A 13,319-nucleotide genomic window follows, 5' to 3' on the forward strand; every position below is an offset into this window, starting at 1 on the left:
ACACCATGTGAGCAAAACCCCATCTTATATTCTTTTACCTTTCCCCAGCACATACAGTTTTCCAGTTATCACAATTCCAACTCCTGTCAAGCATAAACTTCACTTTAGGAATTATCACAGAATCATTTAGGGTGGAAAAGATTATCAGCTCAAATCTGTGATGGATCACCACACAGTCACCCAGACCAGAGCACTGAGGAAAACATGTAGTCTTTCCTTGGACATCTTCGTGGATGGGGACTCCACTACTGCCTAGGACAGTGGGTTGTCTTAACTTGACAACCTTTTCCATGAAGGAATTCTTCCTGATGCCCAACCTGAGCCTCCCCTGGTCCAGCCTAAGGCCATTCCCTCTCCTCCTGTCCCTGTTCCCTGGGAGCAGAGCCTGACCCCCACTGCAGAGCCAGAAATTCCTCCTGAGTCTCCTTTTCTCCAGGCTAAGCCCCTTTCCAGCTCCCTCAGGAGTTCTCCAGCCCCTCAATGTCTTTCTTGACATACTAGCCCCAGAGCCAATGCCAGGATTTGAGGCTGGATCTCAGCAGCTCCCAGCACAGAGGGACAGCCACTGCCCCACTCCTGTGGCCACACTGCAGCTGATCCAAGCAGGATCCAAGGATGTGGCTGATCCAAGAAGGACAGTGGCCTTCCTGTCCACCTGGGCACACTGGGGTATGAGAATGAAGTGCCTCCAAGGTCAGCTGCCCACACAACACAAAATCACCCAGAAAGGCTAAAATAAACACATGTCTCCCACTGAAGTTTGTCAAAGTAGGTGTTTATTAGCATCAAGTGCTCACTAACACCAACATTACCACCAACATTAAAGCTAAACACGCTTCTGCCTTAGCAAATAATCATAAATTAAATAAGCCTCGTGTCTGCCTATTTCTTTTCAAACACAGCAAAACACGCAGCTGTCACCCGTGTGTGAGGAGCTTTGAACTAACACATGTCGAGGGAAAAACAGCTCCACAGGACACCACTTACGTAAATGCAATGTACTTAGGCATAACAACACCAACACTGCTCGCAATTAACGCTTAATCATAATTAGCGCGTTCCCTACCGCACTCCGGCCCTGACAAACCGGAAAGAGGATCAAAAACACCGCTTCAATTAAAACTCCACTGGGGGCTGTGTCTGTAGCCACGGCTCGACCCCCCCCGCCTCAGCCCCGCTACCTCACCTACCACGGCCCCCCCTCAGCGCCGCTCACCTGCTTGGGCTCCTCGGCGTCTCCCCTCAGCGGGGCAGCGGCGCTCGCGCCGCAGGGCTCCTCCATAACCCGGGAATGGTCCGGGAACGGAGCTGGGAATGGAGCCGGGAAGGGCCGGTGAGAGCGGAGCCGCTTCCCGGGGGCGTCCGGCCGGGAACCGCCGCCTCTCGCGAGACTTTTCGAGAAGGCGCGGGAAGGGCGGGCTCTGAGGGCGGTGCCGTGAGGGGAGGGAGTGGCGGCGGCTCCGTGAGGGGCGGGCGTGGTGCGCCCAGTGGGATCAGTGAGTCTTTGAGGGCGGAAAAATACGTGGCTCAGCTGTGGCCGATCCCTACCTTGGCAATTATACCAAAACACGGAGTGTCACGTCCAGTCGTTCCTTAAACTCCTCCAGGGATGGGGCTCCACTGCCTCCCTGGGCAGCCCCTTCCAATTCTTGGCCTTTCCATGAATAATTTTTTCCCTAATCACCAATCTAGACTTCCCTTGGCACAGTTTGAGGCCATTCACAGCTGAGGCAGAAGGTCCCTCCCAGCCTCCTTTTCTCCAGGCTTGTTTGGCTTTCCTGGGTAACTGGAATCTTAATGAAACAAGCGAAAACTTCGTGATGGGGTACCTCAGCATGGGAGAGGATTGAAAATTGCAGTGTCCTGCCCTCTGCTTGTACACAGTTCAACAAAAGCTAAGCTGTGGTAACTTCTGTAAGCAAGTAATTCCTAAATAGTGCCCATGGGATTTTTAAATATCTATAATTTTTCTTGTAGACAGTATTCCTCATTCTCTAAACCATGAGAGGCAGCACACTTCATGGCTGGTCAGGTAGTACGTATGCTGACTGCCTCTTAAATTATATCTATAGCTATCTAAAGCCACATACATATTTTAATACACACAGACACACACACACACACACATATGTATATATGTAATCACAGAATGGTTTGGGCTGGAAGAGACCATAAGGATCATCCAGTGCCATCCCAGCCTTGGAAGGGACACCTTCCCCTGTCCCAGGATGCTCCAAACCCCATCTGGCCCAGCTTTGGGCACTGCCAGGGATCCAGGGGCAGCCACAGCTGCTCTGGGCACCTGTGCCAGGGCCTGCCCACCTTCACAGTGAACAATTCCTTCCTAATATCCAATCTAAACCTAGTCTCTGTTAGTTTGAAGCCAAAAAGGACACAAGTGTCATGTTTTTACAGTCTGTCAAGGCCAAGGAGGCCAAGTCTTGGTTTGTTATACAGCAGCCAAGAGTGCTGCAGTTAAATAGTTGGGATGTTTCCAAGCCAGCACTTAAACTCAAAAGCAAAAAAATCCTTAAGGCGCAGCCAGGTTTTCTGTAAATATTGGGCGTGTGTTCAATTAAGATGTGTGTATGCATAAAGCCATTTTCACGAGAGCAGGAAGTTACATCTTAAAAATTTTATCTCTGACGTCCTTTGGGTTTTCCTCAAACACAGCTCTCCCCACGCATTTCTATTCAGGCTGTAAAGTGTCACTGAAGTGATCGTGCAGAACCGATTTGTTTTTAACATTCAATCCTTTGACGAGCTGTTATTTCCCTCTCCCCTGCAGCACATGAGCAGGAGCAGCGTTTCCCGGCGTTGCTTTTGGTTGCTGGATCTCCTTGAGACACCGGGGGAGGGCTCTGAGGTCACAGGGGAGGGTTCTACTCACCGCCAGCTCTGCGAGCAGGTCTCCAGGGAACCGCAGTGGCCCTTCCAGCGTGCCCTGGGGTGGCAGTAACACCGAGCAATGTCTGAGGACCACCCCGCTGACCGGCGCCCTGGCGACTGGGTAAGGGCCGAGCAGGACCCCTGTGCCCCCCCACAGGGCTTCTTCATGCTTAAACTCTCAAAAAAGCACCATGCTAAGGGTGACTCTGGCCGTTAGCCAGAAGTGAGTCTTCCCATTCCTGAGGTTTATGAGGAGAAAGTGTCCTACGTATTGAGAGGAAGTGTGTAAAAGTTCTGGCTTGCTAAGTAACCCTGGCTGGGTTTTGGGTTTTTTTCCAGTTTTCCAGCAATGCTGGAGATCTCTTGTTTGATAGTTAGCCCTGGTTGATTTTCCTTCTCTTCTGGAGAACTCCAGCCAAGGTTCACCTTAGTTCTCGCCTCCAGAAGAATACTGTGATCCCATCAGAAACACTGGGCTGGGACATCTTGGCATCTCAGGGCACTGTGACATTCCTGGCACAGGCTGTTCCTCACTCTCTGAACTTTGGTTTGATGTTTAGTTGAGCTGTTGCCAAAAGAATTGTACTTTCAAACTTGTACAACAGTAGGAATAGCACTGGAGAAAGGGGAGGAAGGCCGTTGTTTTCCTTGGTGGTTATTGCTGTATAAACAATTTTCAGGAAGGTCCTGGACATTCTTGTCTTGAAAATTCCTGAAATTCTTGTCTCGTTTTTTTATCTACGTTTGATGGTCTTTTTGGTAGGGTTTGTGCTGTGTGTGTGGTAGGCGCCTCATTTTTCCAGACGCCACTAGGTGCTGCTGCAATCCAAGTAATAAAAAATAAATGGGAAAATACCATTTTGCCCACATTTCTGATCAGATTTATTCGGGGGGGAGGGGGGGGGGGCGCTGTTTTTTTTTTTTGTTTGTTTGTTTTAGTTGTTTGGGGTTTTTTTGTTGGCTTTTATTTTAAAGGGTCATAATCTTCATTATTTTCTAGTTTGTTCATGTTGGAGGGGAGCAGGGCGAGCTGGAATCAACAACAAGCGCTTCACTAAGACATGTCCTGAACTCGGCAGCTGCCCAGGGCAAGGAGCATAGAATGCCGCTGGAATACAGAGCTCGAGTGCAGGTGAGTTCCTGTGGCAACACAGCCGCTTTTCGGAGCTCTTTTGCAAGTTGTCACTCGCTAAGCTGTGAGTAAGAGCAGCACTCAGGGTCGTTAGCGGAGCAGTCACAGCGGGCTGGCAGACTTTGTGCCTCAGGGGATGGAGTGATTGCTGCCTGTGCTGCGGAGGAAACATATTTCCCTGTTACTCACTTATAATTTTAGTTGCTCAAAGTCGTGCTGTATTACTGCTGATTTTCTCTTTCATTATTGAGACACCGAATACATTATGATCAATCAGCCCACAGCCTGTGTGTAAAGCCCTGTAAGAAGGTTTCATGGAAATTTGATCAGCTGTTTGGCAATGAATGTCGGCAATTCAGTATATTTACACAAAGGAATGTTCTTTTTATTCATTAAAAAGTTAGGAGCTCCTTATTTCAAAAATTTGTGAGGCTTGATTAAAAATAAGATTCCTGAAAAATTGTAGGATTAAAGGAAATACAGTATTTTTTAAAATCACAAGTATTTAAAATGTTGTAGTGTTATAAGCACCTTTTCATGTCCTTTTTCGATCATTATACTGAGCTTTGCTTTACCCACCCATTTTGTACACAGAACATTTTCTATTTCCATTTTCTATAAGCACAGCAATTACAGTGGGGTCATTTCACAGGTTTTGCTGTAGTGAAGGGCAGAAATGAAGGGCTTGGAAGGAATATTTAAAAGGGAAGCTTGGAGCTACTGAAAAGGAGATTATACTGTAACATGAGTGTACACTGTGTTAATATTAATATTACATCTATTTTTCAGTGGAACATCTGGCCTTAGCCACTGCCTGAAAAGCAGAACCAGGGTAGAGGGACCTTTTATCAACACCAGTGTGACTTCACCTGAAGTTGCATGTCTTGTTTTTACCAGCCCTCCACTTTTATATAGAATTAGGGAAATTCTTGCCTGTCTTAAATTGAGAATTAATCTGAGACCAGTGGTGAGAGCACGAAGATGCACTAAAGGCTAAAATGGGACAATTGGAGAAAGTTTGTTTAGGCAGTGGTAATAAATACTATTCCTGAAATCTGAAATTGGCATTTAATTGCAGTAAGATATTCTAGTAGGAAATTTACACACTCAGGAGGTGATTCTTTTTAAACACACATATGAGAATGTATTTGTTGAATTTGCTTATCCACAGAATTACAGTCTGGGTGAATCAGTATGAGACAAGTGAACTTGTGAATACACCTAACAAAAGGAAGAGAATCTGCCTAGTAAATCACATAGTCTGAGATGTGACCATGCCGCTGACCCTGTGCTGGCACATTTTGTGTCTGGTGAATCTTCTTGCTGGATCAGGCCTCCAGTTACGTTGATCTTTAGAACTCATTCAGGTTCTCCTCCTCTTGAAACACTTCTTTTAGACTGCATTACATTAAAACTTGTTCTTTTGTTTGGAGGGGAATATCACGGTTGGGATATTGCACTGATATATAACAAACATTTAAAAAGTCAGATATGTTCATTATTTCTAAAATAGCTCTTTTTGCACTTGTCCTTTTTCTTCTGAAACTCTGATTTCATTTAGAGACTGAATGAACATCATATTAAAGAATGAGATTATAAATTAGTTAAGCAATTAATACCTCTTCCACTTCCCCTGCAACAAGCAGTGTCCATGACATTCAGTTCATAAATCACAGACTAATTCAGTTTTGAGGTCCCTTTTGTAGTTTATTTTAATTAGCTTTAGGCCTACTACTAAATCAAGCAAGGCAATCCTGACACATATCTACCATTTTGCTGCTTTGCAGACAGAATGTATCATTTCTTATTTGAAATTTCACACTTTTATATTAATCATGTATATATTCAGCAAATCCTCCTGATTATTTTATTAAAAAAAATTAAAAGTCCACATTACCCCTATAAAATCATGTGCAGGTGGATATTTAACATAGGAATGTGACTTCTGTGCTAAAACAAAGGCAGCTGTAATCTCACAATATAAAAAGGAAGACTAATAGACTCCAAACAGAATTTATGAAAATTCATGGGTTTTTGCTATAATTTCTTTCAGGAAGCAGGAAACAACAATTTCCCGTTCTCTTCTCATGACAACAGACATGACATATGCAATGCAGCTGAGTATTTTGACTTGGTAAGTACGCAGCACTGAGACAAATCAAGCAACTTCAGATCTATTGGTGTGCCAGAGATTAAACAGAGCATCTTTTCTGTCCCTTGCAGAAAAAGAAAAAATAGATGCTAAAACTTGTGAGAAGAGAAAAATGTAGATAGCAAAGAAAAATACACTTTTTATTAGTATAGGGCTGGGACATCTCTGGGACTATCATAGATGTGCAGCAGCACACACAGTCATTGAGAATGGCACAATTCAAAGGGAAGAAAAAAGCCATGATTTGGGCCTCTGACAAGCATTTTCTAATATGTCTGCTTTGGTTTTGTAACCAGTTAAATGTCCTATTAGTCTGCTCTAAGTTACTTGCCTTGCAATGAATTTTTGTAGAGATCTCAGCCACTTGTAATTTGCAGCCCCAAATATTTTGTTCAGACTCATATTTATCATTAATTTAACCAAAATCCATAGGATACCTACAATATATCTCAAGAATGTATTCTCTTCCTACCCTCATCTCTTTACAATACCCCTGTTTAAATGTATATTGTAGAAGCCACAACTTTGACTAGAATTTAAATTTTTTTGGGCTTTTCTCTGCGTTTCATGTTCTTCCATTCCCCTTAGATTGTTGATATTATTCTGGGCAGCAAAAGAAATACTGCAGTACATGGGATAATGAGTAAAGGAGGAAGCAGTGAATTGTGATATAGGGAGTTTGTCTGACTTCGGGCTCTGTCAGGCCTAGACTTTTTGGAATTCATTATCCACTGAATAACCTCAATTTCTGTGCACTTTGGGCAGTGTCTCATCGCTTTAGAGATACTGATCAACCATAATTCCAGCTAAATTTCCTGAGAGCTGTGGAGTGTGAAAATCGGGCTCTGTCTCTCTGTGTTTGGACACACAAGGGATAGCATTGAAGATTCAGATTTCATGGTCTGTCTCAGTTTCTTTATTGCAGTCCAAACCTAGAATTATTAACCTATTTCTTTGGGTGCCTCTGAAGATTAATGTAGCAGAGTGTAGCTAAATAGCCTTGAGTAGATGGTGTGCTACAGAAATGCAAAGTAAAAGTGGTTTATTAGCACTGAGAGGTGGAAGGTCAGCAGATTTCCCATTATATATGCAACCAAAAATGTTCATACAGGCGAGTCTGACAATATTATTTTTAACTTGCTAAAGATCAACCGTGAGTTCTTGCAATCACTGTGGTAACAGCTTCGTTCACTTCCCAGTGGGGTAATGACTGTTACAAGATTCATCTGTGAAGCTGTGACTGGAAGTCATATGTTTACATGAATTTTTCTTTCCCCTTTTTTTTTTTTTTCCTAGGGCATGGGCCTGAGGAAGTTGGATCCAGAGAAACAGAAACAGAACTCCCATAACTTCTTCGAGTGGGCTCGTGCACCAGGCCGGAAGAGCAGCGAAGGCTTTGTAACAGTTTATCAGACCTCTTTTGTGGCAGATCAGACCCCTGGAAACGAGAGCCGGTGTTGCAGGCGCTACCCCAAGCACCACACCCAAAACCAGTGCAGTGGCCAAAAACAGTGCTGTGACAAATCTACTCCTGAGGATGACAAAGCCGTGTAGCCATAGAGTCCATCTTTATCAGCAGAACACCTTTGGAGCACTGACTGACCAAATCTCAACTATTCACTACTCAAAACAATGAAGGAATAAACGTTTATGTAAAGTGCACGTGGCAGTACGGTTGAGAGTTCATTGTGATCAACAGCCTTACATTACTCTGAAAATATATATTACTGTAAAACCTTTGAAGAAGAGGAGCATTATAAGGAAAAACAAGATTGTGCATATTTTTAGACATACCTCTACTAGGAGAACAGAGATAGGGATTGTGCTTGTGTTACCTGATACTGGTTGACCCTCATCTTGATATAAAAGCTCCTTCAGCTTCTGAATCAGTGGCAGGGCTGTACCTCAGGCAGCTGACAGCACCTGTGTTGACACAGGAGCATAATGGAACTGGATCCTCGAGGGATTACCACAGCAGAGAGCCAAACCCCTGTGTGTTCAGGTAAGAGAGAAACATTTCTGAAAGGTTTCATGGCTGAGAAGGCAGGTGACCAGCCATTAGAGAAAGTAGATAAAAAAGAAGCTGGGCATTAGATTGCTGTACAAAGTGACCTGTTTGGTTATAGCACAGCAGTTGTAAAAGTGAAAAAAGAGTGTTGTGAACAACATTTGTGCAATCACACATTTGACTCATGACTGTAAGGGTGAAAAACTTGAGCTGAAATGGAAGGCTGCATGGAGGTTTGAGTTTGGGGTGGACTGGATCTTAAAAGAACTCAAGATTTTATAGTTACATGTAAAACAAGAAATTCAAACCCAGTTCTCCAAGCACTCTGCTCCCAGAATATTTACTGATGATAGGATGTGGCAGGCAGTAGGGTCAGACCTCCAGATGATGTGTTTTCCTCTTCTGGATCATTTCCATTAATATCAATAAAATAATAAGCTAAACTGTGTGTCTTAAAATATCCTACAAATAAGCTTGTTGCTATGCAAAATAATGTTGACTAAAAAAATTCAATCATAAGTTTATGAGATAATTTCCTTTATTTACAAGAAAAATGGAAAAATAAACCCTTGACCCTTAGAATTCCCTGCATTGTAAGAGCTGCCTTGAACATGAGCTCAGTTAAGAAATTACATTTCTGCCTTTCAGTGAACAGATGCATTTTTTGGTGTCAGCATGCAGTAGCTGCTGGCCTTTTTGTGTGCCATCAAAATAGATAGGATTAGATTCCCCAAATGTGTAGCATATTTATTAGCACATGTTGAAATAATAAACTCATTTTTTTAAATGGAGTTCCCCCTGTTAGAGTTCTTGGGGTGCTGTACAGTACATCAAAATCCAAAACATCAATGAACAACGTAAAACCAAATAAGAAGCCAAGTAACACAGTGCTATTAAAAAGAATTGCTTTTTCTCAAAGTAAAGACAGCCTGCCTGAGACAGCTCCAGAGTCAGAATTTCCACAGCTTTAGCCAACAATTTCATCCCCAAACTGATTCAGAACTGAAGTGTGTGCCAATCACATGGTGAATGAAGTGCCCCATGCTGTTTGGCAAACTCCAAAGGGCAATCTTGGACCTCCATCAGAAGGAAGGAACACATTCTTGCTCCATTAGTAATGTTTATCTGTGGTTTAGCATTACAACTGGATGTGGTGAAATAAATTGCTGTAGTTTGTTATGCTTTAAGACACCAATAGAAACATGCCAGATTTCTTTTTTCTCCTCTTTTTATTTTTTTTCTTCCCATTTTTGATTAAAATGTGGATTTAAAAAAAAGTACCTGTGGATTAATACATATTTTCAACTATATTGCAATAAAGATTGTGGAGGAGAAACTGAAGAGATCCTGAAACCCTTATAAACTGAAGTACACTGTGCTGGGTTGAATAAAGCAGGTGATTCCCACATATCTCATGCTGTGCCAGTGTTTCTTGAGTAAATAACAGGAGACACAATACACTGAATTTGGAAATGAATAATGAAATCCTCAGATAAATTTGTGTACTTTGGATAAAAAGTAAAAAACTCGATTTGTTTACTCTTGTGATAATAATGTCTCTGTGAGGAAGGTCCTATTGAGTTAAAACATTTTTGAACATGGATTTTTCTTTTGTTTGTTTCTTTGGGAATGGAAGAGATTGAAATAAGGCTGGTAAGTCCTCTAAAATTTTCTGGTCAATGCAGGAAAGTGTTCCTGTCTGGGAGTTCATTTGGATCAGATGGGTGTAGGTAGGCTCAGCAGAATAAGCATACCGTGGGTTAAGTCAAGCCAAATACTGTTCCAAGCGCTGCTGATAAGGATGGACTTATTTTGTGCATTGTTTTATTTTAAAAATATCAAACCCAAACATCCACTTTACTGAAACAACAGCCTTCATCCCCTGATCCTTTCCAAGCAGTATTGTTGCCCTCTGTTTTTATTCCCTGCATCAATGTAGGGGACTGCCTATGCAGCATTTTTAAGAAATCTTTTTTGTGTTAATTTAAAAGTGTTTTCAATGTATTACTTAAATTCACAGAACTTAAACAAAATCCATTTAAAAAAGTTAAACCAGAGGGCTGAACAGGCTTGCCAGGGAATGGGCACAGCCCTGAGGCTGCCACAGCTCCAGGAGGGTTTGGACAGCACACAGGGTGGGACTGTTGGGGTGTCTGTGCAGGGCCAGAAGAGGGACTGGTGATCCCTGTGGGCCCTTCCAGCTCAGGATATTCTCTGGTTCCATGTTAATAGAGCTGAACTGAAGAGTTACAAATTTGCTACTGAAGTTTCCATGCTCTGGCTGAAGCGGCTTGGTTCTCAGGTGGCCAGTGGAGCTGTGCCTGGTGATAGTCTTGTGCCTGTGTCTGCAGTGTTAGGTTCACTTCTTTAAATTGTGCTTGTTTTTTTTGTCTTTCTGTCCTGCTTGCTAATAAGAAGATGTGAGGACATGGTCTCCCCCAAAGCTGCAGTTGCTCAGCCCGTGATGCTCTGGTAAGCTGGATGTCACCTGTTATAGCTGCCTCATTTCTGAGGTGTTGTGACCAATGAAAGCTGTTTACAGTCGTTAGAGACCCTGGTGTTCTGTGAGAGCAGATTGGGTTTGGTTCAATAGGGGGGAAAATGGAAATCTTGTCTTTTGTTTACTTGGTTTCTAAAGACTTAAAGAAGTCGTTAAAGCTGGGACTGTGGGAAGCACTGGAAGGGGGAGTTCTGCTGCTGCTGGAGCTGGTAATTCAGTGGGGATGCAGCAGTTTGACTACCAAGTCATCTGCTGTTAATCTAATCACTGTGTGCATAATCTAATCACTCCATGTAGCTGAAATGTTGTTCCTTAGTTTGTACTCTCAAGGTTAGAGAGAAGTAACTTGATGTGGACGTGGCACTGGAGATGAGTCCTTTTCCGTCCCTGTGCTGCACAGTTACACAGTGACTGTCCCAGCTCTGTCTAAACCCAAAGTTGATGCTTATTTATTTACAGTGATATAGTTCATGTGTGAATGATATTAAGCTTTTTAAAATACTCTTTTACTGGTTTAACATTTCCCTAACTGAGGAAAATACTGGTATAACTGTGGTGGTGCTGATGTTGAACCAAGAATGCAGGCCTGTATCTGATGGAAGTGTTTATGTTGATACACTGGCCACGCTGGTTGGCAAGAAATGAAATTCTGAAATTAAGTAGAAACTTCATAGGTATCTCTATCTTCAAACCAAAACACATTATTATTATTATTATTATTATTATTATTATTATTATTATTATTATTATTATTATTATTATTGTTTTCCTTAAGACTCTCCTGCTGCTGCTACATTATCTAATGAGCAGTAGATGGCAAGGATAGAGACCCATTCCACTCTGGAGTGGGAAAGAGCTATACAGAACTGCCTCATCCCAAATTTCTTGGTTTATTCCTGCCTCCTCAACAAAGTAATAAAATAACAAGCTGTTAAAGCATTGTCTGTGGAATATCTAATTAAAGGGAAGTCCATTCAACAGGGAAGCAATCCTAACTGTCCTTAAATTGGATATTTAGCCATAGTGGGTGTGAGTGAACTGGTAAAACACCCAATTATGATTTGGACAGGCAGCTGCTTTTATGAAAAGCACGATACCTCTTGTCTGGCCAAGCTTGTTATTCTTCAGTATGTTCGTCTGAAAATGAAGTATTTCAAATTGTCATTTTTGAAATGTGGTGTACAGAAAAAAAAATGTAGTCTGAAACAGGTAAGTTTAATTCAAACAGAAGGAAAGAAGTGTGCAGAGACCTCTGGGACTGCAAGGACTGGAAGTCGGGAATTGAGGAGTGCCTGCTCACAGGTGAGTGCCCAGCCCCCTGAACCAGGGAAAACCCTGTGCTTTCTCACAAGCCAGTGTTTAACTGTTACAAACAAAATGCTGCAGCTCTGGCAGGCCAGATAGAGGGGGTGCTTTTCCAGGTTGAAAGTGAACCGCTTCAGAAAATCAGAAGAATCTTAGGAATACCTTTTCTTTTAATCCCTTGCTGTGGGATATGTAGAAATAGCACTACTCTAATAACAATGAGAATGTGTTTTTGTGATCCCACAAAAATACTGAGTTACAGATTTTGTAACTCAAACAATGCTATGAAAATAGATTGAAAATAAAGGTCTCCTGTTCCTCTCTCACCCCACCACCCCCAAAAAGGGAGGTTGTGTTTAGACTGCCCAGTACATTCCAACACCTACAAATGGCAATGTTAACATGCAAACAGAGCAGCAGAAGTGTCAAGTCCTGTGCCCAGATGTAAACTGCTGTGGGCTCAGGCCCACAGTGTATTAACCAGACACTCGTGCCTCAAATGGCATTGTAGGCATGCATTAATGACCCTAAGTGACAGACCTCCTCATCTTATTGCTTAATTAATCAATGGCTCAGTGGCACATTGGCAGGGCTCTTTGTCAAGCTGTGTCTCCCCTCACAGGGTAATCAGATGCTATATGGCTCTGTCTACTTATGGGAAAGCCAAACCCAATAAATAAAGTTTAATTTCCTGATTCCCCTGGGATATAGTGTTTCTTTTTAACAATGATTCTTCAGTTAAGTTGAAATTAAAACCCAGCATGATCAACATATTGCAGAATATTTCATGGACCAAGTTAAGCACTAGGTTTAAAGACTTGAAAAAGACTGGAGGGGAAGACTCTTGATACAGAAGCACAGTATTTTCCATCAAAAATGCCTAAAACCTGTCTTTGTTCCTGGTGTTAAACTCCACACTTCCAGCTTCTCATCATTGCTATGAAGATTTTCAGGGCATGTGGGATGTTAATTTTCATTCTGAATAAAACGTGCTATCATTTAGACAAGAATTAACATTTGATCTTCAAACTATTTTGCTGCCTGCAATGCAGCTTGGTTCCATAGGAGGGCAGATGTGTTGAACGGCTTGATTCTGATCCGTGTTACATTAGTGCAAGAGCTACAGTTGGGAGTTCAGTTATCAGATTTATACTGGTATCAGTGAGCTTTCAAATTGTGTCAGAGAAATGCAACAACTTGATTCCAGCATTAATAGAAATGTCTTGTGAGGTTTGATGCATACAAAGTTCAAAGGTTTTTCAGTACTCATTTACTTTATTTTGTCTCAGAGAGCCTATAATCTAATTACAGTTACTTATTTAATCACTGACAG

At 42.3% G+C, this 13,319-nt stretch overlaps 3 protein-coding genes across 10 annotated transcripts in view; 2 read left to right on the forward strand and 1 right to left on the reverse strand.

Moving 5' to 3' along the window:
• The window catches only part of EDRF1 (erythroid differentiation regulatory factor 1), a 21,563-nt gene extending 20,074 nt beyond the window's left edge, over positions 1-1,489 (reverse strand). For 2 of the 4 annotated variants that reach the window (XM_023930020.2, XM_086900260.1), the window contains exon 1: positions 1,217-1,471. In XM_023930020.2, the coding sequence (XP_023785788.1) occupies positions 1,217-1,282 (66 nt within the window). In that variant the 5' untranslated portion in view covers positions 1,283-1,471. Of the gene's footprint in view, positions 1-1,216 lie in introns of all 4 variants that reach the window. The other 2 variants (XM_086900261.1, XM_023930019.2) reach the window with 2 other exon arrangements.
• Positions 1,250-9,591, forward strand: TEX36 (testis expressed 36). Of its 5 annotated transcripts, XM_086900275.1 has the most exons (6): positions 1,380-1,573; positions 1,693-1,782; positions 2,789-3,010; positions 3,890-4,021; positions 6,075-6,155; positions 7,470-9,591. In XM_086900275.1, the coding sequence occupies exons 3-6, from the start codon at positions 2,969-2,971 to the stop codon at positions 7,725-7,727; spliced, it is 513 nt and encodes a 170-aa protein (XP_086756401.1). In that variant the 5' UTR covers positions 1,380-1,573; positions 1,693-1,782; positions 2,789-2,968; the 3' UTR covers positions 7,728-9,591. The 5 variants fall into 5 exon arrangements, with proteins under 5 accessions (XP_086756402.1, XP_086756401.1, XP_023785790.1 ...); XM_086900276.1 differs by lacking the exons at positions 1,380-1,573; positions 1,693-1,782 and adding an exon at positions 1,250-1,333; XM_023930022.2 differs by lacking the exon at positions 1,693-1,782 and having other exon boundaries at positions 1,398-1,496.
• The window catches only part of CTBP2 (C-terminal binding protein 2), a 283,650-nt gene continuing 278,419 nt past the window's right edge, over positions 8,089-13,319 (forward strand). Inside the window, exons 1-2 of the mRNA XM_086900265.1 lie at positions 8,089-8,175; positions 10,600-10,653. The gene's annotated coding sequence lies outside the window, so the exon portion shown is untranslated. The remainder of the gene's footprint in view (positions 8,176-10,599; positions 10,654-13,319) is intronic.

Source organism: Cyanistes caeruleus, chromosome 8, assembly GCF_971803275.1.
Source record: "Cyanistes caeruleus chromosome 8, bCyaCae1.hap1.1, whole genome shotgun sequence".
Lineage (NCBI taxonomy): Eukaryota > Metazoa > Chordata > Aves > Passeriformes > Paridae > Cyanistes > Cyanistes caeruleus.